The 23,601-nt window shown below is 43.8% G+C and overlaps 1 protein-coding gene across 8 annotated transcripts in view; it reads right to left on the reverse strand.

Moving 5' to 3' along the window:
• Positions 1–10,307: 10,307 nt before the first annotated feature.
• Positions 10,308–23,601, reverse strand: part of USP32 (ubiquitin specific peptidase 32) — a 61,399-nt gene continuing 48,105 nt past the window's right edge. For 5 of the 8 annotated variants that reach the window (XM_084218996.1, XM_084218998.1, XM_084218997.1 and 2 more), the window contains 18 exons: positions 23,313–23,467; positions 22,846–22,927; positions 22,286–22,360; positions 21,668–21,806; positions 21,305–21,410; positions 20,733–20,906; positions 20,085–20,259; positions 19,315–19,466; positions 18,632–18,788; positions 18,230–18,441; positions 17,739–17,923; positions 17,303–17,389; positions 16,275–16,395; positions 15,413–15,604; positions 14,565–14,856; positions 13,730–14,139; positions 13,340–13,432; positions 10,308–12,676 (listed from right to left, as the gene is read on the reverse strand). In XM_084218996.1, coding sequence (XP_084075122.1) covers positions 12,503–12,676; positions 13,340–13,432; positions 13,730–14,139; positions 14,565–14,856; positions 15,413–15,604; positions 16,275–16,395; positions 17,303–17,389; positions 17,739–17,923; positions 18,230–18,441; positions 18,632–18,788; positions 19,315–19,466; positions 20,085–20,259; positions 20,733–20,906; positions 21,305–21,410; positions 21,668–21,806; positions 22,286–22,360; positions 22,846–22,927; positions 23,313–23,467 — 2,981 coding nt within the window. In that variant the 3' untranslated portion in view covers positions 10,308–12,502. The remainder of the gene's footprint in view (positions 12,677–13,339; positions 13,433–13,729; positions 14,140–14,564; positions 14,857–15,412; positions 15,605–16,274; positions 16,396–17,302; positions 17,390–17,738; positions 17,924–18,229; positions 18,442–18,631; positions 18,789–19,314; positions 19,467–20,084; positions 20,260–20,732; positions 20,907–21,304; positions 21,411–21,667; positions 21,807–22,285; positions 22,361–22,845; positions 22,928–23,312; positions 23,468–23,601) is intronic. The other 3 variants (XM_084218999.1, XM_084218995.1, XM_084218994.1) reach the window with 1 other exon arrangement.

A 23,601-nucleotide genomic window follows, 5' to 3' on the forward strand; every position in this document is an offset into this window, starting at 1 on the left:
GTGAACAACAAACCTATATTTGAATTGTTCTGAGTTTTTATTTCTTTTGTCCTTGCTGAAGGGGAATCCACAAACTCTTTCAGAAGAGGAAAGTGACTTTACCCCCCCTGTTTTCTTCACAATATTTAGGGTTGGGTTTAGGGCTGGGTTTGCAGTTCTGGGGCAGGGATGTGCAGTGCCTTGGGATGTTTCCAGTGTCAGCAGAGTTGGGGGCTCTGTTTCACAGGGCGCTCTCTGCACTCAGCAGATTCCTGAGTCTGGCACCTTGCCCAGGTGTGCAGAGCCGGTGCCCAACCCCACCCAGCCCCCGGGACAGGGAGCTCCTGCTTTAAAAGCACAAGGGAACACTCCTTGGGATACCTGAGAAATGCTTTTTGCACTGGCCAAGGTGTGCAAGAACCACCATCCCTCTCCTTCAGGTTATTTCCTCAATTCTCATTTAAGAGGCAGCTCTCTAAGGGCTGATTGGAATAAACCCTGCAGGATCTGGCTCAGCTGTCATTTATTGCTAATAATAAATGATAAATCACAGGGCACAGCCTCAATCAAACAGATTAAAACAGAACTACAAGGAAGAAAAAATTCTGCTGAGAAGAGGGCGAGTCTCCTCTAAGAGCTCTTCAGCACCAACCCCAGTGTGAATAAAATCTCTCTGGACAAGGATCAGTGTTTTTACTGAATGGTTCAGGGCTGTGGCAAAGGGAAAGGGAAATTCTCCATCTGCTCACGTCACAGGGATTGAGACCAGTTTGTGGTCTGCCCGAGGCCCCTCTTGGCACCCAGGTTCTGCTCTGGGGCAGGAGGTGACAAGGGCAGGACCAGCAATGCAGGGAATAAACAAAAACCCCAGCAAAAGCTATTCCCAGGAAAAGACAAGAAGGCTTTGAGTGGATATCTGATTTGCTTTGTGAGGATGGTTATGGAAAAGCAATTTGCTGTTCCACAGGTAACCTGAGGTGCTGGTTTTCAGGAATTTTGTCTGGGCTACGTTTGGCATGAAATTCTTTTATTGTGAAGACACCAGGAAATGACAGTCACTCCTGAAGGACAAATAGCCAAGGCATGATACAGGAAAGGGTGGGGGGAGGAACAGAGGCTTTTGGAAGGATCCAGCAAGAACATTATTTTCCCATGTCCATTGGGGTTAGCGCAGAACTGCACTGATACATTTCACATATGTGACATGGAGCCAGAGCTGATGGCTGTGGGGCTGAAAGCTGCAGTCCCAGGGAAAATGAAACAACACTGGCAATTAAAATTGGGGTTAAAACAAATAAAGCAAACAGGGGATTGTACAACCCATCCACAAGTAATCCTTTCCCAGCTTTGGGCTGCACCTTGGTTTGAGAGCAGCTCCAGAGGTGTGAGAGGTGAAGGCACTGCTCCTTCCCAGTCACCAGAGGGGCAGGGGGTGACAGCAGGGGCAGGCACAAAAAAAATCCTAATACAATGTGTTTTCAGCAAAACATTTTTCTCAGGAAGCACAGAGAGACAAGGAAACCAAATCATTACTCACTAGAAATGTATTTACATTATCCACAAAGAATTCTGACGAATTTGGCAACTCCACTTACAGTCAGCTCCTCCTGTGACAAAACACCAGCTCAAAATGAACTTGTCTGGACAAAATTAGTTTTCTGTGACTGCTGGGAGAGAAGGACAAAGGTTTTTCCTTCATCCTTTCCTTCCCTGCCCAGCCAGATGTGGATTCCACAAGGAAAACAGCACTTGCCAGCACCCTCCCCATTAAAAAGATGCCACACAGCAAATTGACATAAAAAATCCATTTATTCACCTGTAGTCAAAAAAAAAAAAAAAAAAAAAAAAAAGCAAACAGAGAAGCCTGTCAAACTTCCCAGGCTGGCTTTAGAGTTTAAGAAGTGTGGAGTTTAATAAATACCAGGTGTAACATCAACCCCCTCTGCTCCAGGGACAGGGATCCCATTGCACAGGAGAAACACCCCAAAATTACAGCTGGACTCGATGATCTTAAAGGCCTCTTCCAACTTAAATGGTTCTATTTTTTGATAAATTATTCTACAAAAAAATCATTACTCTTGGAGATGGGAGGCTCTTTTTGATAGAGTTGAAAGTGGACTTGGTGATTTTTTTCCATGAAGCACTAAAATGAGATGGGATTTAAAAACTCTGCAATGACAGAAAAACAAATTACCTGGGAACTGAGGTGGCTGTAGAAAATGCTTTGTGTGGGAGAAATTCATATGTAAATTGGATTTTTAAAGAAAGGAAATGTAGGATTTACTGGTAAATTATGTGTACCTGTGGAAAAGGCAATGAAACTCCAGCTGAAAGCACAGCAGGGCCACAGTGACCCCAGCCAGGACACTTTTCCTTCCTGATCTCCTCCAAACTCCTCCTCAACAGACAGAGCTCCTTCAAGACAACTGCTGAGAATGAGAACATGCAGTTTTCATTACAAGGTTTAAATGCATTTCCTAAAAATAACCTGCTGTTTGGGGCTTTCAGTATCAGAAATAAATCCATATACACCACTAAAAGCTGATTATAATTAGTCACACAAGTAAAATTACGAGTGTAATTAACTACAGCAATTAATTGAAATGCCTTTGGCACATTATTTCCCGTCTTGCAGTTGAATGCAATTTGCATTTAAAGCTATATCATAAAGGGTATAAGATGGTAATCAATTTGGGTTATTTTATTACCTTTTACCTGTTAATACATTCTGAAGTGATTTAGACAGCCAGTACTCAAATACAATTTGATATAAAAGAAAACCCAAACAGCTGACACTGTTCTAATGACTTTTGTTTCCCCGTAATCCACTCCAAGCCATCTAAACTTTTCCCTGCCCTTCCTTTTTATTGCTTCACAAAAATACACTGGTTTCCATCGAGTGGAATCACCTTTAGAATGTCACCACCCTTCCCCTCCCCACCAGGGCTGCTCCTTGTTCCAAGCATTGAGAGATCTTGATGGATGAGTTTGCAGATTGGAGGTGGTTATGAAGAATTTATGAGAGAGAAAGAAAGGCAGAGGACTTTTACATTTTGCTGATTGTGCTCATGTCGAGATTAAACTCCAAATAAATCATAGACAATCCCTATCAAGAGTGCAGTATCTTTGTAAGCCTCCAGTCATTGGAGTTTGTGGTACACAAAGCTCTCAGCTTTACACAAAATGCTTTTCTTACAGGCAGTAAAACACAATGGCTCATGTCCTGGAGCCCAGCAGCCACTGGGAAACACAAGAATAATCCTGGTGGAGCAGCAGTGACCTCCCTGAGGAAAACAAAAGGAGTTTAAGTCTTAAAAGAGAAGGATAAAGACAAAAAAAATCAACTGTGGAGGTGCTGAAGCTTCTCTGTGAAGCTGAGACCCTCTGGGACTGACGATGCCCCATGTTCCCTTCCTGCCAAACACATCTAAAGAGAGGAGGATTCACCTCTCATTTCCACCTCCTCATGGAATTCCAGGGCTCCCAATCCTTGGTACAGCTCAGACATTTTGGGGAGGATTCACCTCTCATTTCCACCTCCTCATGGAATTCCAGGGCTCCAATCCTTGGTACAACTCAGACATTTTGGGGAGGATTCACCTCTCATTTCCACCTCCTCATGGAATTCCAGGGCTCCAATCCTTGGTACAGCTCAGACATTTTGGGGAAGATTCACCTCTCATTTCCACCTCCTCATGGAATTCCAGGGCTCCAAGCCCTTGGTACAGCTCAGACATTTTGGGCACTGGGAGCTGGGACAGTCCCAGCAACGTGGAGAGAGCTCAGCCCACAGAATAAGCAGAAAAATTGCCAAGGCTCCATTTCCTCCAAGGCTTTTATAAACCTTTTTTTAAACAATTTTTTTTTTTTTTTGATTGGCAGGAACACGGTGTCTTATCGAGCCCTGCAAAAGGGCTCTGGTGTCACCTCACCCCCCGGGCCGGGTTCCTGCTGTCCCTTTGTTCGTGTGGCAGTGCCAGGCCATAAACGGGATGTTGGGGTTTATGATCCCACAGATAGGAGCGCACATGTGACAGAACCCGATGGATTTATTCTAAAAAAAAAAAGGGCATTAAAGCTCTTAAAGCACAAACACTCCCTTTAAAATCACCCTTTAAGATCCGGTGCAGTTCCCGCGGCAGCCTCGGGGTTGCGGCAGTGAAGGCCCGGCGGGACCGCGGGCAGTGCCGGGGCCGCGATTTCCAAATGCCTGAGGTAAAAAGTTTCCAAATGCCTCAGGTGAAGTTTGCAAATGCCTCAGGTGAAGTTTATCAAACACCAAAATCCTGCCTGTGTGCTACTGAGCAGAGCTCGGCAAGGATTCAGCCTCGGGACAGAGGGGAAAGCACAGGAGGGGATCCCTCACGGCACCGGGAGGCAGCGCCCCTCACAGAGCTCAGGTCATTTCCCGCAGAAAACCAGCAAGATATAGAAAATGAAATTCATTTCTTCTCCTGCCACCCCTTGCTCCTTTTTTCCCCTTTTGTTTAAAAAAGAATCCCCACCAATGACTGCGAAATCTCAGCTGCTCATAGGAGCAAACCAGGGATGCAGCACAGGCTGGAATGCACAGCCAGGGAAAAGCCAGGCACAGGAGGGAACTGCAAAGATTAGGTGGAAACAGCAAAATTCTGAAAGAAAAATTCAAATAAGGCCCCACCAACAGAAATAAAATAAATTCCCTGACAGGGCACTGCCCAACTCCAGAAATTAAAGATAATACAATGACCTGGCCACAACACACTGGGATTTTGGTGTTCCAGGTATTTGGGGAATCCTAAGCAGTAAAATTGCTGGGAAGTTTTTAGTACAGCTTGCAAAGGATTGTCAGCATCGGTCAGCTGAGCTCCAGCAGGGAAATTATTGTGCCAAAGGCAGCTGAGAGGGGTTGAAGGACTGGGAATGGTGCAGGTTGTTGTCCAGCTGACAGGACAGCACAGCCAGCCAAAATAAATCTGGCCCCTCTCTGCAAGCATCTTCCTCAAATGCCTTCCTTTGGAGTAATCTTTTATTTTAAGCAAAATACATAAACAAAAGAAAATAGTGTCAGTTTTACTATTGTACACATGAATCAAAAATATCCACTATAATCATCACCAAAATAAATTATTGTCCCGGTCTGGAATGGTGGGAAACTTCAGTTTTCCTTTCATTCAAGTGGAGGACATTTTATGGAAAGATATTCCTCAGGGATAACTTACATTTTCATGGACTTGAGTAAGAGTTATCAGACATTTATTCATATTGTGGCTGTGCAAATTAAATTTAGTACTGTGGGAAACAGAAAAAGAGCCTGATGAGGATCTTAAATGGTCACTTTTATGCAAGAGAAATGAAGGATGACACTTCCAAAGGAGCAGAAGCACCTTAAAACAGCAGCTTTCCATGAAAATGAAATAGCAGAATATATTTTTGATATTTGGGCGACTGCACCCTTGTTCTTTAGGCAGGTAACTCCATGCAGCATTTCCCCAGTGAAGCACTTTCCAGCTGCATTTTAAGACAGAGAACCCAGCTAAGAGAACCCTTCCCTGTCCCCCTTTTCTCTCTTTTATTTTTTTTTTTTTTTCTTTAAAGCACAAAGCAAAAGAAGTTTTGTTTAAAGGGCTGGAGCAATCAGAGGGATCAGAGCTCAGGTTGCGGACGTGTCAGCTTTTCCACCACTGATCCTGTTCCCCTCAGCCATCCTGCATTTATTTTTAAAAGGTCATTAAGCAAGACACAAAAGGTGAAGTGCAACGTTACAGATTTATAACCTGGCTGGGCTCTGCCTGGAACACAGAGCTCAGGTACAGGAGGAGGCTCTTTGTGCTGTGCAACATCAAAGCCCAGCAGCCAAAGGCAGGGGAAGATATTCAGAAGGGAAATTCACATCTGTGTTCTATCCCCCACCTCCCTTTAGTCATCCCTTAGTGTATTTTATTTGAACTCTACCCTTCCTCACACTCAACTTGGCTTTTGCTGTGTGGCAGCACCTGCCACTCTCATGGAAGAAAACCTCAAATTCTAGCCAGAAGTTTGGGCCCAGTTAAATCAGTTAAACAAGAGATTTCGTGCTAAAAGCTGATCATTCCTTAGGTCACTCTTAATTCTTCCTACTTAAACTGCAGTTAGAGCAGCCAGATCTCTGGATTATGTCAAAATCCAAAGTTAATGTCTTTTTTAACTGAGCCACTATCTGAACACATACACGCTGAAAACAATCACTGTCCCTCTTATAATTCATTCATAATCACTTAAAGAAAAAAAACAAAAAGGAATTGGAAGGAAAGGTAAGAAGTTTAAACACCCAGTGCGACATCCTTGCTCACATCTCGTGGCCAAGCTGCTCCTCTGATACGCTGCCAACTCTTTATCAAAAAGCTTCCACTCCAACTCTCTTTGTTACCAGTTAAATGCTGGGGCTGCCTGTGCTCAAAGAGTCTGTGGGCCCAGAGATTTATTCCCTGGTGTGTCTCTCTTAAACAGGAACATTTATATAATCAAAACTGCAGATAAAATGGCACAGCCACATGGCAAGCAAACATTTCCAACATGCTAGCTCCTGAGCAAGGCCCCAGACACGAGCGTGTGTTCACAGCCAGTGTGCAGGGTGGAATCCTAGCCTGCCCTTCGAGGAGAGCTTGGGTACAACAGGAGTGGCTTTGATTTAAAGGGGTTTTTATTCCTATCAGAAGGAAAGCACCACGGAACAAAAATTCATCCACATTTGTGTTCTGCTTGCTGGGGGCTCTCAGCACAAACCTCCAGCACTGAGCTGTGGTTGAAGTCATCCCAGCAGGAACTGCTGAGCCCAGAGCTCCAAGTGCAGCCAGCTCAGCCCTGATCTCTGCAATTCCCCGAGGCTGGTTTGAGCTGGGGGGGCTGGGCCTGTGCCCCAGCTGTGTCCTGGCAGTGCTGAGCTGAGGAATATCATCACAGCCCACATTTAATGGCTCTGCTCCTGCCAAGTATTCCTAAATATTTGAGTCTGCAGCACATTGGGGTATGTTCATCCTGCCCCATTGCTGAGCCATTCCTCCCTCTCTTGGAATGCCAGGATGGTTTGGGTTGGAAGGGACATGAAACATCCTCATCCCACCCCTGCCATGGCAGGGACCCCTTCCACCATCCCAGGCTGCTCCAAGCCCCATCCAGCATGGCCTGGGGCACTGCCAGGGATCCAGGCGCAGCCACAGCTGCTCTGGACAAGCCCCCACATCCTCTGCCCTCTCCAGGCACCAGGGGACAGCTGTCACCCTGTCACCGGGGCCCTGGAGGAGGGATCTGCCTCACAATGTCCGGGCTGAGCTCTGTAATCACCCTGTTCCTTGCATTGTCTCCCTACTCCAAACATCACAGTACAAACACCATTTGTAAGGGTTTTGATTTGTCAGTGCTGGTGTTGGATCCTTTTTCTGGCCCTGCTGCAGCAGCAGCAGCTTCCCTTTGTTTTCTCCAGCTCCCAACCAACACCCACGCTCCAGCTTTCCTGCAGCTTCTCCTAGGGAGACCAAGGTTTATTTATAAGACACATAAATATTTTCCCCAACAAAATGCTGCGTTAGGTGAAGGCACAATTTCATTGCATGCTAAACATGCAGGAGATTTAACCTAAAACTCTGCTTTCTATATCACATTTCAGCAAACTTTAAACCAGATTACCCAGAGATGCAGCAATTCCCGGACAATTCTGTGGGTTGTAAAGACTGAGCCAAACCTGTTGCCTCAAACCTTTTCATTGACTCTAAACATAGCATATAATCCACCACCTATTTGTTGGTTTAGTTCCTTCTTTCAACCTCAGTTTGACCAAAACCTCTCAAATTCATGGTGTAAAGGCAATGTAATTTGCAAGGTACTGTGAGGGAATAAGAAGCTGGAGAAGAGTCAGAAAATACTTGGGATTTAATAGCTCAATGCAAAATGATACCTTGGTAAGGGCCCCAGGAGCTCCCTGTGCTTCCCCTGTTCAGGATCAGGGAAAACCTGAGGATTTTAACCTCACACAGAGCTGAGGAACAACGCTGAGAATGTTCACAGCTGTTTAGAGACACTCTTTCCAAAATCCAAAAGAAGTCATCACACACCACAGCTCTCCCAGCCACTTCATTCGGACTTTGCACCCAATAAAAACCTAATGGTGAAAAAAATTTCACCAGCACTGAGATAAAAAATATCAGAGTACAGGGAGTGCTGCATGGCCAGCTCTCACAAACACTCTGACAAAGGCTCTGAAGCATCTGCTGCTGTTTATGTTTTTTGCAGGGAAGTGCATGAACTCTGGCCACCCAAAGCAGCTTGTGACCCACCTGGGGACATCTCTGTGTTCTCACCACGAGTTTTAAATGCACTGGTAAAAGTTGGGTGAGGTTCAGTCCTCAGGTGTGTCTGAAATGACCCTAAATATAAATAAAACCTGCATTTTGCCATAAGATTTCCTCATTGGTTTTCTATGCTCACAACTCCCAGCGAAATTTAATTTCTATCAAATCTAGAAGCATCCTTAATCTATTTTCTCCTTTGTGACTCATTTTGCTGAAGGGACCTTATCAAACATTGCTTTTCATTTTCACAAACAGGAAATCTTTTACACACGATCAAGGAAGCCAGAGGCTTGTCCCAAACAAAAGGCACAATCTCCCCAGCTCCTGACAGGTTTTTATTTTCCTGAAATAATAAATCAGCAAGCATGGATGACTACATTTTACTCACTTCTTGCTTCAATTTACTGGACCTGAGGGAAAAAGGGGAACAAAAGGTATAATTAATATCATTAATATCTACGTGGATGCTCCGGGCCCTGGGCCAGCAGCTCTGCCTGGAGCCCAGCACGTTCTCAGGACATGATCACAGATAAATCTGGGATATTTTGATATTTAGATACAGGGAAAAGCAGGGATAAAGCCTCCTGTGCCAGCCCAGGGGAGGACAGGGAGCAGGGCTGGAACAGCAGATCCAGAACAGATCCAGCACTTGGATGAGGATGGAAAATGCCTTTGGATTTGGGATTCAGGGGGGAAGGGACAGTGGTCACTCCTGTGGGCAACAGGGCCCTGCAGCGTTGGTGCATCCATCCCTTCCCTCTCTCTGGGGGGAATAAGAGTGTTTGGCACAAGAGGTGCTGTCCCTGCTGTGTCCTTCCCCTCCCTCCCAGGAGAAGCACCAAAAGCCACCCCAGGTTTGCAGAAGTCTGGCTGACCCACCCACTTCCAGCACTCCACACACACAGAGGGAGCAGGGAAACCCAGCAGAGCCCATTTCCCACTGCTCCCACCTCCCAAAAGGGGCTCTGCTCACTTCTGAGCCCTCCTGCACGACCTGCACAGGTCTGATCTGGGAAGTCAGAGGGATTCAGCAACAGCACATGGCTGCAGGTTGGGCAGGGATGTGACACCTTCATCTCTTCAATGTCCCCTGCTGCACTGAATCAATAAAAGCTTTACCACTGCCAGCAGCATGTATGAACATCCTCAGGAATTAGAGTTTTTCATCCTTTTAAATTCCCTGTTCAATACTTCAAAGTAACAGAGGGAAATTCATGACAGGAACTCCTTTATACTGAAATGAAATTTTCAACCTTGAAAATGCCCAAGTGACCCCAGTGAGGCCGTGGGGTGACCACACCCAGTAAGAATGACCAGTGCTCTGAGAGTTATCACCAGGAAAGTGTCACCACCCAGTGCTGCACCAACCCTCCCATCCCAGCCACAGATGACTTCACTTTCCAGAGACACTCTGGGGATGCTGGTGCGTGCTAATCCTTGGATAAATACCCACTGAGCATCTTCAGGGGCTGTAAAAAAAGAACAATGGTTCATTTCCAGCTAAAGAACCCAGGTGATGCATGCTCCTGACATCAGCTCTCTGCAGACTTTGGTCTGGTTGCCAACTCAACCAGATCCACTTCCTGCTTGGGGAAAAGCAGGGCTGTGAGTGCAGCAGGGCTCTCCCACCCCTGCCTGCCCAGGGGAAGTGTCCACCACTGCCCAGCTTCGTGGGCAAACAGCCCTGGCTGCAGCAGGGACACCTCAGGCACCAGGACTGCACGTCAGGTACCTGCAGATCCTGTCCAAAGACAGCAGAGCAAAGCCTTCCTGTACCTGAGGGATTACTTCACTGCTGACATGGATTGTTTTCAAGTAATAAGTGTTATTATCATCAACAAAATACCCAACTTACCTTTTGTAAACAATGAAGAAGCTGCAAAGAATTGCTGGATGCACGCCCATGCTTCAGCTTTTGGATTGACAAAGGCATTTAAGCTCCATAGAAGCAGCACAGACACTTCAAAGCAGGAAAACAGTTATTAAAAATTATCTGACAAGAAGTGACACTTCATCTGCATCCACAGTATTTAATTTGTTTGAATAATATAGTTACAGATAAACAGGTTCACTCCATATACAATTACCAATACCTTTGTTTTAATACAGCTCATATTCCAGTACATCAACACTATTTTATTTACAAGGCATTTATGTACATTAACATCTTTCTAAAGTCAGTGCATTGTCAATAAGTTTTATACAATAATTTACAAAGTGAATGTAGTTAATAGTTAACTTAATAAATTTACTACTAATTCTTGAATTAATTTAATTTAAAAAATTAATTACAACCAATTTAACAAACACAGAAGATCAAATAACATTAGTAGATTGTGCTACCTGCTTAAATAAAACATTTTAAAGTAAATCAGTTGAAAATCTTTCACTTTTCATGGAGTTTGCGGAGGGAGGAGTAGACAAGTGGGTGTTGAAAAAGCTTCTAACCTAGAAATTCACTAGTCATGTTTGCTTTTCTCTAGGCTCAATGTTCAGACCACTTTAAAGATAAAAGACCACAGAGGATAAGGAGCAACACCTGACAGGTAAGACAAGACTCATTTTGGAACAGATCTGCTGTCCCCAAAGAGGCACAGCCTCCAAAGGCTGGCAGGGCTCTGCCTGAGCAGACAGCCAGACCAGCTGATATCATTTCTTCAATGGATAAACCCCAGATCCTCCTGGAAATGATAAACTGCTGAAGGTTTGGCATTCTTGTCAAACACCCCAAAATGAATCCAAACATTAATGGCAGAGAACCATGTGAGTAACAGTTTTGTTAGTGAAGGTACAAAAATCTAGACAACTGGGAAGATGATGTATGACAAAATTAATAAGCTGCTTAAACTCAGCTGAAGAACAAAAGGCCAAAAGAGTGAAAATTTTTATCTTCATTCAGATATGCAAACAATTGAACACTGAAAATGTTTAAAGAAATGCTTGCTCAAAAAAAAAAAAAACAAACCCTCTTTTTTTCCAGTCTCTGCTAAGACTCAGTCACACTTCCCTTCATGCAAGAAGCCCCTTGAATTACAGAGCATGTTGCAAGGGCATGGAAAGCAAGTCTGGTTTAATTGCAAGTATTTGCATAACCTGGTGTAACAAACAAACAAACAAAAGAATTTGAAAAGGCAATCAAATTTTGAAAACAAGAAACTGAGTTAGGAAACTAATAAAAAAAACCTCCATCCATGAATGCTACGACAGCTACCTGACAGCCACAGCTTCTTCCTTTGAAATACACAGTGGATACTCACAGCCATTCACTCCAGAGCCCTTACAACAACAACAACAAAACCAAACAAACGGTGGGTTTCAATTGAATCAGATGCATTTTCAAAAGTGCAAATTTCAAAAGCAACACCAGTCATGAAACATAAGCTCAAGCATCTCTCTTCCAAAAGCTGGGAACGTTTTGTGCAATGTGCACATTTTAAGACACCGTGAGTGTAATCACAACTACTCTCTCCAACCTGAAGTTTCTTCTTGAGGCAGCTCAAAAAAGTTTGAGCCAGCACTCTTCAGGCAGAAAAGCCATTCCTGAAACATGTTGATCTGCACAGCCAACACGTGGAGAAAACACAAGTATAATAAACCATTCAAGTGTAGAAATTAATCTCTTCTCAAATGATGATTTGGTTGTGCTCCCAACATACAGAAAGAAAGCAACTGACACACATTAGTGGTGGCAAAACTGGAAACTTCTCTTCCCCATGGCAATAATTTGTTTCCATTTGTGCACTTTTCCTTCTCTTGCCTTCCATGTTTTGCCAATAAAATGCAATAAAACTGCAGGAAAAAGGAGGTAGCAATATCATGTTGTCCAAAGACAACACTAGAAATTGTTTTTCCCCGTTACCTTAAACCTAACGAGAGCCTCGGGGGGTGTTAGAACAGTTGGTAAACTCTACACTACTCTGTTTAGCTCTTATTTGGATGTTTAATTTAGCTCTTATTTGGTCCTAGTTGGCTTTTCTCAAACCATTGGATTTAAAGGCCAGTGGCAGTCTCAGATGTCCAACATCAGAAACGTTTCGAGCATGTAGTGAGAAAACAGAACAAAACAATACTACTGGATATTAACTGCTTAACCAGGGGCTCTTTTTGTGCTTTCAGCTCACAGGGGACAATGACAACCACAAGCTGCTCTCTGTCTCAGTCACGGCCTCCCCAGAGGCACATCCCAGGGTTTCTCCCTCAGCCCGTGCAGCTCAGGCTCACTGCAGCACACAGTACTTCTTGTAGTCGGACTCGAAGTCCTCGTCCATGCTGCTCGTGTCTGCCATCTTCTTGCCATCGATCTTGGGCAGGAACTGGGCATAGTCCACCCCCTGCTGCTCGTAGAACAGAATGTAGGCAGAGTCCGTGTCGATCTCGTCCGGGTGCAACTCCTGGCACAGGGAAAACACCCACAAAAACCCCACGGGATCAGTGCCGCACTTCAAACACACACTGCTGCCCCAAAAGGGTATTTATAACTGGGTGCAACAGAAGGAATCCCATGTTCTGTCTCCCCTCTTTGTTATCTCGCTCCATGAATTACTTGGGAACTCTGACAATTTTATAGTGATGAATGCAAATACTTGGAAATGTCAGAGCTGAGTTATTCACCAATTGAATACAAACTGCTGCCATCATGGAAATGTATTCCTGGCTTTTCATTCTTAGTCATTTTTCCATCTTTGTACAAAATAAGCATCTTCCCTTAACTGTGGGAGCCGCTGATGAACAGATGTTACCTTGGAGAAAACCTCACGTACAATTTCAGTTAATAATTTTAATATTTATCTGGTGCAGCTTTGGAGATGCTCCTGATTTAAAACAGCAGCTCTCCACAAATGTTTGAGTTAGTGGAAGGCGTCCTTGCCCATGGCAGAGGGGTGGAATGGGATGAACTTTAAGGTTCCTTCCAACCCAAACCATTCTGTGATTCTAAAATTTCTTTAGCTAGAATTTTCAATTCTAAATTTCTTCAGCTCTGGGTAACCAAGGCAAAAATTAGTTGAAATAATTAGAATAACGATGTGAAATAATGAGGAAAAGAAGTGCTTTACCTTGCAGCTGCTGTCATTGTAGCAGTACCACTTGTTGTTCGGGTTTTTGGCATAAGTGACGTAATGACCCCCTCCCATAATTCCTGAATGGCACTGAGGAAAATGAAGGAGAAAAGAAATCCTGGATCAAACATCCAGTAAACGATTTCCAAGTTCATTATCTGTGAATGAGCCATCATGTCAATCTAGACAGCTGGAGCTGACTAACTTTACACACACAAGCAGAACAAATTAGCAGACACATAATTCATCCCCCATTTTACAGCGCATTTATGGCGCTGACTTTTGCCCTCCTTCCCCACAGCTCCCTGTGCTGGCACAAACCCAAGGAAGGCATTTGGTTAAGCAGTGTGCCAAGGAGGCACTTCTGGCAGAGGAGCAGCCACCTACCGAGATTGCATATAGGTTGTAGATGGGGTTCACCCAGACGTCGTCTCTGTCTCTTTGGTCGTCGGCGGTGTCGTCCTCGCTGTGGTTCTCGCCCTGCCCGTTGCTGAGCGAGCTCTGCTCCCACAGGTACCCGTTGGCCAGAGCCCCCTCGCTGTCCTGCCCGGGGTACAGCTCGCTCTGGCTGCCCCCCAGAGCCTGTCCTTTAGTCAGGGCATCCCCCTGCTCGTGCTCAGCACCGTTCTCCCTGTTTGCAGCCAGGTTTTCCTTGCTGCTGGACAGTTTGTTTTTCCCCAGCTGGGGCAGCCGCAGGCGCCCTTTGCCTCTCCCCAAAGTCCTTGGGCTGCTGTTGGGGCTGCTGTTTTTACTTGAGGGGCAGCTGGTTCCACTTTTCCTCCCCAAGGATGGAGATGCTAGGACAGAAAGCACAGAGATTACTAAGATGAGTGCAAACACATCTAGTTTTCTTTTTAAAGTGATTTTTTTGAATAACCGAACATTACCAAACACTTTTCACTGCAGCTCATGAGTAATATATAGAAATAAAACCCCATCTTTGTGCACACCCATCCATACACCTAAAGACTGAAATTTAATTCTTTTATGCAGAAGCACATGCCTCACTAATTCCAGCCCACTTACACAAGTACCAATATTTGCTGCCACTGAGCAACTTCTTAAATTTTCTTTCATTTTTTTATGCTGAAGCTTCACTAAGGAACATTTCCAAGTGTAGTGCTTTGGCAAAAAAAAAATCCCAAACATTAAAATTTTGTACATAACATTTTTCCCTTCCAAACACCAGCACAGAGTGGAATTTTCCCCACTCATTCCCTACCTTTGACATTATTGAGGACAGTAGTGTTTAGGGAGGATGGACTCCTGTTCAGTGTGTCCCCTTCTCCTGCTGTGCCAGTGATCTGCACATCTGCTTTCCTGCTGTCCCCTTGGCCAGGCCGTGCTTCAGGAAGGCTCTCAACCTGCAGGGTGAGCTGCTTCCTTTGGAAATGACTCGGATCCCTTTGTACCAAAAAGGCACTTGGGTCAAAGTTTTCTCTGGGAAATTTAACAATTTTCTGGGATTTTATCCAGCGGCCATTAACGAACTGAAATCTTTTCAGGTGAATGATCTAAGGGGAAACATGGTAGAGAAAATTATTAAAGGGGGGCAATGACATCCCAGTGAATAAATTCACTGTTCAAAGTGAGCCTTTCCCAAAACATACATATTTTATTCCATGCTAGTAAAAATCATGCTCTGTGTGACAATTTGGATTTTGGGATCGAGCTGGTAAAATATGAAACTAATATTTTCATGTGGAAATGGTGGCAAAGGTCGCATCAATTCAGTGATCAGCACTGTCTGTTTTGAATAAGCTACCAAATGTGAAAAATAAGAACTGCAGGTGTCCCACAACCAGAGAGGAGATCTTGTCACCATCTGAATATGAGCTGTGTCAGAGCAGCTGACACTGAGCACAAACCACCACCATTTCCTGCAAGGCAGCAGCTAAAAACATTCTAAAGGATTTGAGGTTTGCTTTATTTGCCTGCAAACTCAGTCAGTGCCCCACCTGAGAGTGTGAACAAAGCAAATCATCTTTGTCAGAGCAAGGCGACTGGGTAGATTTGGGAACAGCGTGCTTCGGGTTTGCTACTGAGGAGGAAAATGACACAAGATCCTACCAAAATAGGGGGAAGTCTCCAAAGATCCAGTTTTTTGGTGGCCAGACAGTGGGTCTTGCACTTGGAGCAGTAGTACATCTCATCCTCCCCCAGCTCCTCCTCGCTGGTGAAGGCTCTCAGGCAGCTGTCCAGGTTGATGGGCTCTGCCTGGGCTCGGCGGCTTTGTTCAACACTTTCGTGTTCTTCCACGATCTGAAGGGAGAGAAAACTGTCTGACTTGGAAATGTAACACACACTGCTCAGAGGAGGGCTCTCCTCCCAGTATCACAAATAACTTCGCTGGGTTGTTCAGAATTAAAGATAAAGATGAGATGTGGTAAGTTTTAGCAGGAATTTCATTTCAGCTATGAAGAGGCAGATAAAAATAATTCACTGTTCTTATACTTGGGCTCTGCTTATAAATTATCCATAAAGCACAACTTTATAGATAAAACTCACAAATTGGAAGTTATTCCAGATTCAGCCAGCTACAGGCTCACCTTCAGATGTGTTTTGTTGGCTTAATGAGGAAATAGGTTTACTCACATACATAACTGTTTCTAGTTACAGAAAATTTATCAAATTAAGATATTTTCTAATGTATTATGTAATATATTATTATATATCTTGACTAGCTTAAAAGCAATTCACAGCAGACAGCAAAAGCACCGCTGTGGTTCTTTAAAAGCTTCCCTTCCACACCATTAGACCACATAAGAGGTCTAACATCAAGACATCGATTTATCCAGAATACACTGCCCCACCACTGCTGCCTTGGGTTTACCAGGAAGGGACAAAAGCAGCATCACATCACTCAGCAGGCTGCAGGGGGTGGTGTTTCAGAGGTGCTAGCAGAGAACAAAGGGTTCCTGCTGGGATTTACCCGTTCCTGCGAGGTCTGGTAGCGCAGGTGCAGCGCGGTGGGGTCCCAGTCCACAGCAATGTAGGCGTTGCCCACGCAGGCCCTGTCCTCCGTGCACTCAATCTTACAGCCACGGCAGAACCTGAAGCACAAACGTTGGGGGTGGTCAGTGCAGGCTCCAAACACTTCTATGCTCGTTCAGTTCTGCTCCTTGTTTTGGCTCCTCTGCACCCTCCAAGCTCCTCGCCTTCAGTGTGAGACATTTTTGTGCAGCAATGCTCAGGGTTATTGTGTTCTTAATGCAAAACTTTACCAGAGTGAGAAAGGGAAGCAGCTGGGTGAGCTCCACTATCTGCTTGCACATGATTCACTGGAAGGTGTCCCTGCCCATGGAAGGAGGTTGGAATGGGATGATCTTTAAGGTCCCTTCCATTCCATTATGATCCAGTGCTGACCAAACCCAGCTACAACCCCAAAAACTCCACTACTGTCTCCACAAGTTATTTTCACCATGATACCTAATTCTAAGAGCTATAAAACACTTTCTAAAAAATTAGTTTGTGGCCTGAATACCTTCCAGCAAAGGTCTGGAATTTTCATTAGCAAGTCTTTTTTATGGGAAATTCCAAGCATCCTTCCAGGGTGAGTTTCTCATTGCCCATTCTAGATCTTACCCTTCAAATGGCAAGGAACTCACAGGAATTACATCTAAAAATTAGGGTTTGCGTGAATCCCCCCAAACCATGCAAGTCTGTAGACATCCAAGGCTGCACACAGACACAGAATATTCTAAGGGGTTAACAGGTTTTGGATAATCTCATTTCTGTCTCCTAATTTAAAGTTTCTGTGGCAGAACTTTCAGTTCTACAAGTCATAAAAGCTGTGCTGCAGTGCAAGTCTGCCTGGAGAGAGTTCTGGTGAAATTACATTCCAGATTCTTATTGTTTGATATTACCTCTGAAGTCTGAAATGTACCACAGACCCATTACCATAAATTACCTTTCTGCTGGAGTGATTCCCTGCTGTAAATGGAAAAAAGGACAATTTACCTGTACCATGGACACCAAGCACAAGAATTTCCATCCTTCTGAACTACCCTGAGGGTGAAGGGGTACTGATACCCCATGCTGTCATCACTGCAACAGAGGAGAACACAACATCAAACACTCTCACTGCAATTACCTCCCTTCACTGGCCTTGTTATGATTACTTAAAGAAAACCCTCAAAATGATAATTTTAGTTAAAATTTACTATTAAAAGCTGCCTTTCCATGGCTTAAATTCATCAGATATAAATAATTATCAATCACTGGATAAGAATGAAGCCAACATTTAAGTGCAGCTACATTTAACTGTACTAAAAAGAATTTAATTTTAATTACTGCCATTATTGTGAGAAACCAAATGAACACAATTTTCAATCTTGCAAGCAAGTATAAGGCACTGTATTCTAACTCAGAGGCAAGGCTGAGGTGCCCGACTCACCAGTCCTGTGCATGATTACTGGCTTCCTGAGGAGGGAGGGGGCTGGCCAGCCTGGAAACCTGGATCCACACAGCATCATAGAGGTCCCTTTTCCGTGTGTGAACTGTGCAGGGAACAATCAATGGCATTCCAAAGAGACTGGGCCTGTTCTTCTGAGATGAGAGAAAATACAGCTCTGTCCTCATCTGTGGGAGCAAAGGGAGGAGTCAGATGTGAAGGTGCATTAACTCACAGTGCAATAATCACCTGGATTGCTGGCCTTGTGACTTATTTCAGACCTTGGCAATTAAAATTAATAACAATTGTATTAAAACCACTCTAATTCCAATATTAAATATTCTACATTTTGATCACTGACTTGAAAAACGTTTCTATTTTATGACACGATGGCAAGGCTACCTGACCACATCACACATAAATGTGTATAATTATCACGTGGACATCACAAAGATCTTTTCTCAGATCTCCTCCCAAGTGTGAAGGCCACTGACCATTTTCCTGTGCACTGCAATGATGTAGCCTGTGCAGGGGCTGTCACACAGCGAGGGCACGTGGCCGTTGAGGGTCCAGCTGGGCGGGCTGCGCTCGGTCCCACATGGCACCACAGTGTTTGGCATCCCATTGGGAATCAGGCTTGGCTTGGGGATGTCCCCGTTCATCAGGATGGTGGGGGCTCCGTTGGCTGATGGCCCAGTGGAGGTCTCTGCAGGCAGACAAATCAATTATCAATTATCCACAGCAGATCAGGGGTTTTACCCCTCCCGTTCCGTGTGGACGCTGAGCACAACCCTCACGTGTCCTTTCTGTAATCCTCACTTAATGAGAAACTTTAGTCCTGAGCTTGTCACCAGTGTGCAGCTCAAATGAGCAGGAAAAGCAGGGTTTTGTCTCACCTGTCTGCACAGGGCTGCATGCTGAGGTGGGGGAGCCTGGGATGGGGATCTCAAACGCACACAGGAAGCCGCTGACGGACAGCCGGACCTTCTGGTTGTCCTGGGGGAAGTTCTTCAGGAGAGAGGGAAAGCTGCTCAGGCACTTGGACACCTTCATCTGGGACCAAAATGTCTTCTGTTCTGCAAGCTGCATTCATCAGCTCCTCCCTCCCTCCCTCCCCTCTACCTCCTTACACCTTTCCAGGAGAATAAAGGAGCCCGAGCCCTCTGCAGGAGTTATCAGTGGTTCTCTAAACCCTGAGCATCTCATTTCAAGCACTTTTAATCTACAGCAAAAAAATCCCCCTGGAAATACCCACACACTGTAAGCCACTCATTTGATGTCTTGACAGTGTTTAAACTCATCACAGCACCTTAACTTGAGGTTTATTACCTCAAGATGATTTTTTTTCCCCCTAAAAATATCATTAGCAATCAATTTTAAACTATTTACAGCAAGCCAAATTACTGTTTAAGAATGAAATAAAAGTTCATCTAGAGACATAACTGAGCTGATTTTTTTCCATACTTTAAGTTAAATTATTTCACAGCTCTCGTAAGCAAAGTTTAAATGTTGAAAATAAAGAAGGAACAAAAACACCCACAACACATTGCAGCAATAATTAATCTTTTTTTCTTTTTACCTTTATATTGGAGCTGTGCACCTCTGCAAGCAGAATCTGCTCTGGTTTGAGGCCACAGAGTTCACTCAGCTGTTTTTTCAAGCCTGTGTACTTCTCATCCATGTTCAATCGCAGCCCATATCGAACAGGAGTGGTGCCATCTAATTTAATTACTGTAAAGGGGAAAAGAAGCACCCTGGTCAGCAACCCAGGCAGCTTTTAATGACAATAATACATTACAGCTCTCCACTTATTGGAAAATATTTTTTCCCCCAACTTGAACAGATGATTTATTTCATTTTCCCAGTCAATTTTTAAGGTCTGCAGGAGATGTCACAATGTCAGAAAATCTCTTGCTGCATAGGCAGTAAAAAATGGTTTCAAAATTTGTTTCACTTTTTTATCATCTTTCCTTTTGCCCCTTTTCCAGCAATCCACAGCTCCTTCAGAACACAGTTCATGACCCATAGTGTACTTTCCCCCCAGATCCTGTTTTTCCTCTGGGCAGATTTAGGACAACCTCCACAAGAGAGGGAAGTTCTCAAAATTTCCATTATAAAAAGATTTTATATTAAATCCTTCAATCAAGACTAAAAATGGGCCATCTTTTTCTGTTTCTAATAGTTTTATCTTGGTTTAACTGTGTTCCAATGAAAATTCTTGCACTCTTATATTATATTAAAATGACTGCATTATTCTAAACAAATAGTAACACAAGCAAAATTTGATGTTTTATAGCAGTTCCACTTATACAGATTTTATTTGAGGAATGGCACATATACACCACTCACCTGTAATTTCTAGGTGCATGTAGCTGTCCATTGGCAAAGGCAAGGATAAAAAATTAAAAGGGTCAAACCTAACACTTATATGGCCACAAGTTTTACATTTCACTTGTGACTTCAGCTGCCCATGAAATAAATCTACAACAATGGATCTGTTTCTTCTCAGATGGTTTTCCCAGGCCTGAAATGAAGCACAAAAAATATAATACCAAGTTAGAAACTGGACACTACTTCATTGGTCTCCAAAGTTTCACTGGCCTATGGGAGTCAAAGTATTTCCACAAAAGTTATTTCCTAATTTCTAATAAATAGGAACTATTTAGTTACAGCACAAGTAAAGGTCTCAACACAATAATCAATTTAAGATTTCTGAGGGGATCATCAGGCATCTTGAAATATTTTGATACTCCCTCATTTTGAGTTGTTCAAAATTGTTGTCAAGTATCATCTTCATAATTTTATTACAACAATTAAAATTTATTTTCAGCTCAAAGATGAAATTATCTCTGTAAATCACAGCTCTGACAAGATCCACAAGGTGCTACAGTCCCAAAATGTTGCCACAGGCAGCCTCAACAACAATTTCTCAGCTAAGTACTGTGAGGAAAAGAAAAGCCACAGAAAGAGCCCCAAAGGCCAAGGCTGAAGCCCCACCTCTGCTGCCACCTCCCAGTCTGGCCGGCCATCGCTGTCCTTCAGCTCCACATATGGCTTGTCATGAACTCTGTTCAAGTCCTCATGGAGCCCATCCAGGAGAAAAGCCAGAAGCTCCTGTGAGTCTTGCTGTTGAAAGCCATTAAATCTTGGAGCATATTTTGCTATTGTCCACTTTGAAAAAAAAACAAACAAACAGCAGAAACTTATTTAATATCATGTAAAAAATGTAAAAATAAATCAAAATATTCTAGATAAGATATGTGCTGTCAATGAACACAAATTCAATTGCCAAGAGCTAAAGGGAGCCCATTTGCTTTCAGAACAAAAGGTCATTTACAGGCAAATGCATCATCTTTTGTACCTAAAAGGGGCTACAAAAGCCACTTCTTATGGCACAACTTTTGTCATACCACACATATAACCTTATAACCACAAATTCCACCAGGTCTGATGAACACTGGCCCCTTCTAGGGGAAACTCTGAGTCTCCAAACTGCTACAATACAGGTAACACCAGGAGAAAGTGCCCTGAATTTCTGCTTTTCCAAGCAATCCTTGCTTTCCACTCACCCTCAGCTTTAAGGGGGCTATGTTCTTCTGGGTGCCACTCCACAGCTCCTGCACCAAATCCCCATAGCACTTGGCCATGTGTCCTTTCATCCCTATGGGATTTGTCCTAGAAATGACAAAGGAATTAATGCCACATTCAAGTGTAACCACAGCTCAAGGCTGGAGCTGAAGAAGGAAGCAGAAAAGCTTCCTGCTCCCAGCAACAAGAGGTTGTATTTCCATGCCTCTAAAGTAGTATCTGCTGCAGAGCTGGTAACACTGAATTTAAATCATTCCTTCCCACTGAATTTCAGCTTGCAGAAGCAGACAGCCCTGAATAAATGTTCCAGCACCCAAAGTGCCACTGTTCTCCCCAGGAATCACCTGTTCAGCTCGTAGAGATGCCTCCCTGAGATGAAGTACCGGGTCAGGGGCTGCGTGTTGCTGACACACTGGATGCTGGAGTTCATGAAGCACGTGTTCCCCAGGTTGCTCAGGCCTGTAGCACCCTTCTCAGTAGGAACTGAGCAAAAAAACCATCATTGGAGCAGTTGTGCAGATGAGAAAATTCAGAATGTTGTAGCAGCATCTTCTCACAGTAACCAGTTTAATGGAACCTGCTCCTAGCAATGACACTACACAGATGCAGCAGATGTTTAAAATATCTGCTCTCTCCACTCTGCCTCACAGAAATTGAGGGATTTTCTCAATCTGATCCAGCACAGACAGCAGACTTACAGGTAATTATGGTGCTGAAAATTCTGGATTTGTTTGTTAAAATCTTAATTATTCCTTGCTTTAACAAAATCCAAGGGAATAAACAAAAAATCCCACCCTCCCACATTTCCAGCATTTCAGTTCATACAAAGGCCAAGCAAAGCAGCATAAAAGACCTCACCCAATGTTAACAGGACTTGTATTTAAAAGGATTGTTTCCACATTTCAACTGTTTTCTTGGATTTTTCTTCTCATCACAGTCCAGTGGCTCTGTGAGAGACTCACCTTTGTGTCTGTCTATTTTACTGCTGTTTGCTATGAAAGACATCTCTTCTGGCCAGCTCATGTCTTTGTTTCGAACTAGAAAAGGACATGAAAAGGGGCTTTTAAAAATTGTTACTTACCCCAGAGAGCTTACACAGCTGAAGAGGTTTAATTAAAATTCTCTAATATTTGGGATTAGAAATGTGCTTACTTCTAGCTATTATTTTTGCTAGTTTTCATTTCAATGTTTCTAATGATTATTGGAACTCATTCTAACACTGGCATCCCTCCAACCACACCAGTAACATCTTTAGGAAGCAGCCTTGGGATTGCTTCTGCTGTTGAATAGCAAATTTTTCAGTGCTTATTCTAATTTTCAATAAAGATCCACCAGCTCTGAACAAATCAGTTCATGAGCCACCATTATTATGTTGTTGCAAACCAACAAAAGATCCAAATGTATTTCAAAACAGGGACAAAATACATGTAAACTTTCTTGAATTAGCTTTGCCATCACCTTCCCACAGGTTCCCTCTGCAAACCTCTATTTTTAGAAGAATAGTCAATTATCCTTTTTTTACCTTCTATTACTAAATGCTGCTCATCTTGGATTTTAAGGTATTCCAGTCTGTGATCTTCATCATCCAGCAAAGTGAGATAGTTCTGCAGGAGAAGAAAACACATCATAGAATTAGGGTTGTACATGTACTGAAAGGATCCTCTGCACTCTGAGGATCCTCTGCATGAACTGAAAGGATCCTCTGCACTCTGAGGATCGTCTACATGAACTGAGGATCCTCTACATGAACTGAAAGGATCCTCTGCACTCTGAGGATCCTCTGCATGTACTGAAAGGATCCTCTCACCTCCAATGGGAATTAAAGCACAAAAACCTTTGCAAAACAAGCAGCAAGAGTCTTTAACTGCAAAGGATCTTTATGGCCACCCTGATTTCTCTGTGCACATGCAGTTCCTAGGTTCTGGGGAGGAATAAGAACACACAATATAAACACCAAAGCCCCAGAGGCAGGCCCAGGAGCAGGGTTACCTCGCTGTTGTAGAGCCAGAGGCGCATGTCCTCCTCCTTGATGCGCAGCCGCTGGGACAGGTACTCGTGGATCTCCTTGATGGTTTGCATGCGGCTGAAGCAGCCAGTGTAAGCCAGCACCCTCTTCAGAGGAGCATTTGGGGAAGGGACATTCCCTGCATTCACAGTGGGACAGCAGGAAAAGAGACTGCATTTACCCAGATCAAGAATTATACACTGAACAGACTCTCTGCAAAAAGCGTTGTAGTGCCCGTGTTTGTGAGTTCGGTGGAAAGGCAGTTGTTACTGA

The sequence above is a fragment of the Fringilla coelebs genome (assembly GCF_963513975.1).
Source record: "Fringilla coelebs genome assembly, chromosome: 20".
NCBI lineage: Eukaryota > Metazoa > Chordata > Aves > Passeriformes > Fringillidae > Fringilla > Fringilla coelebs.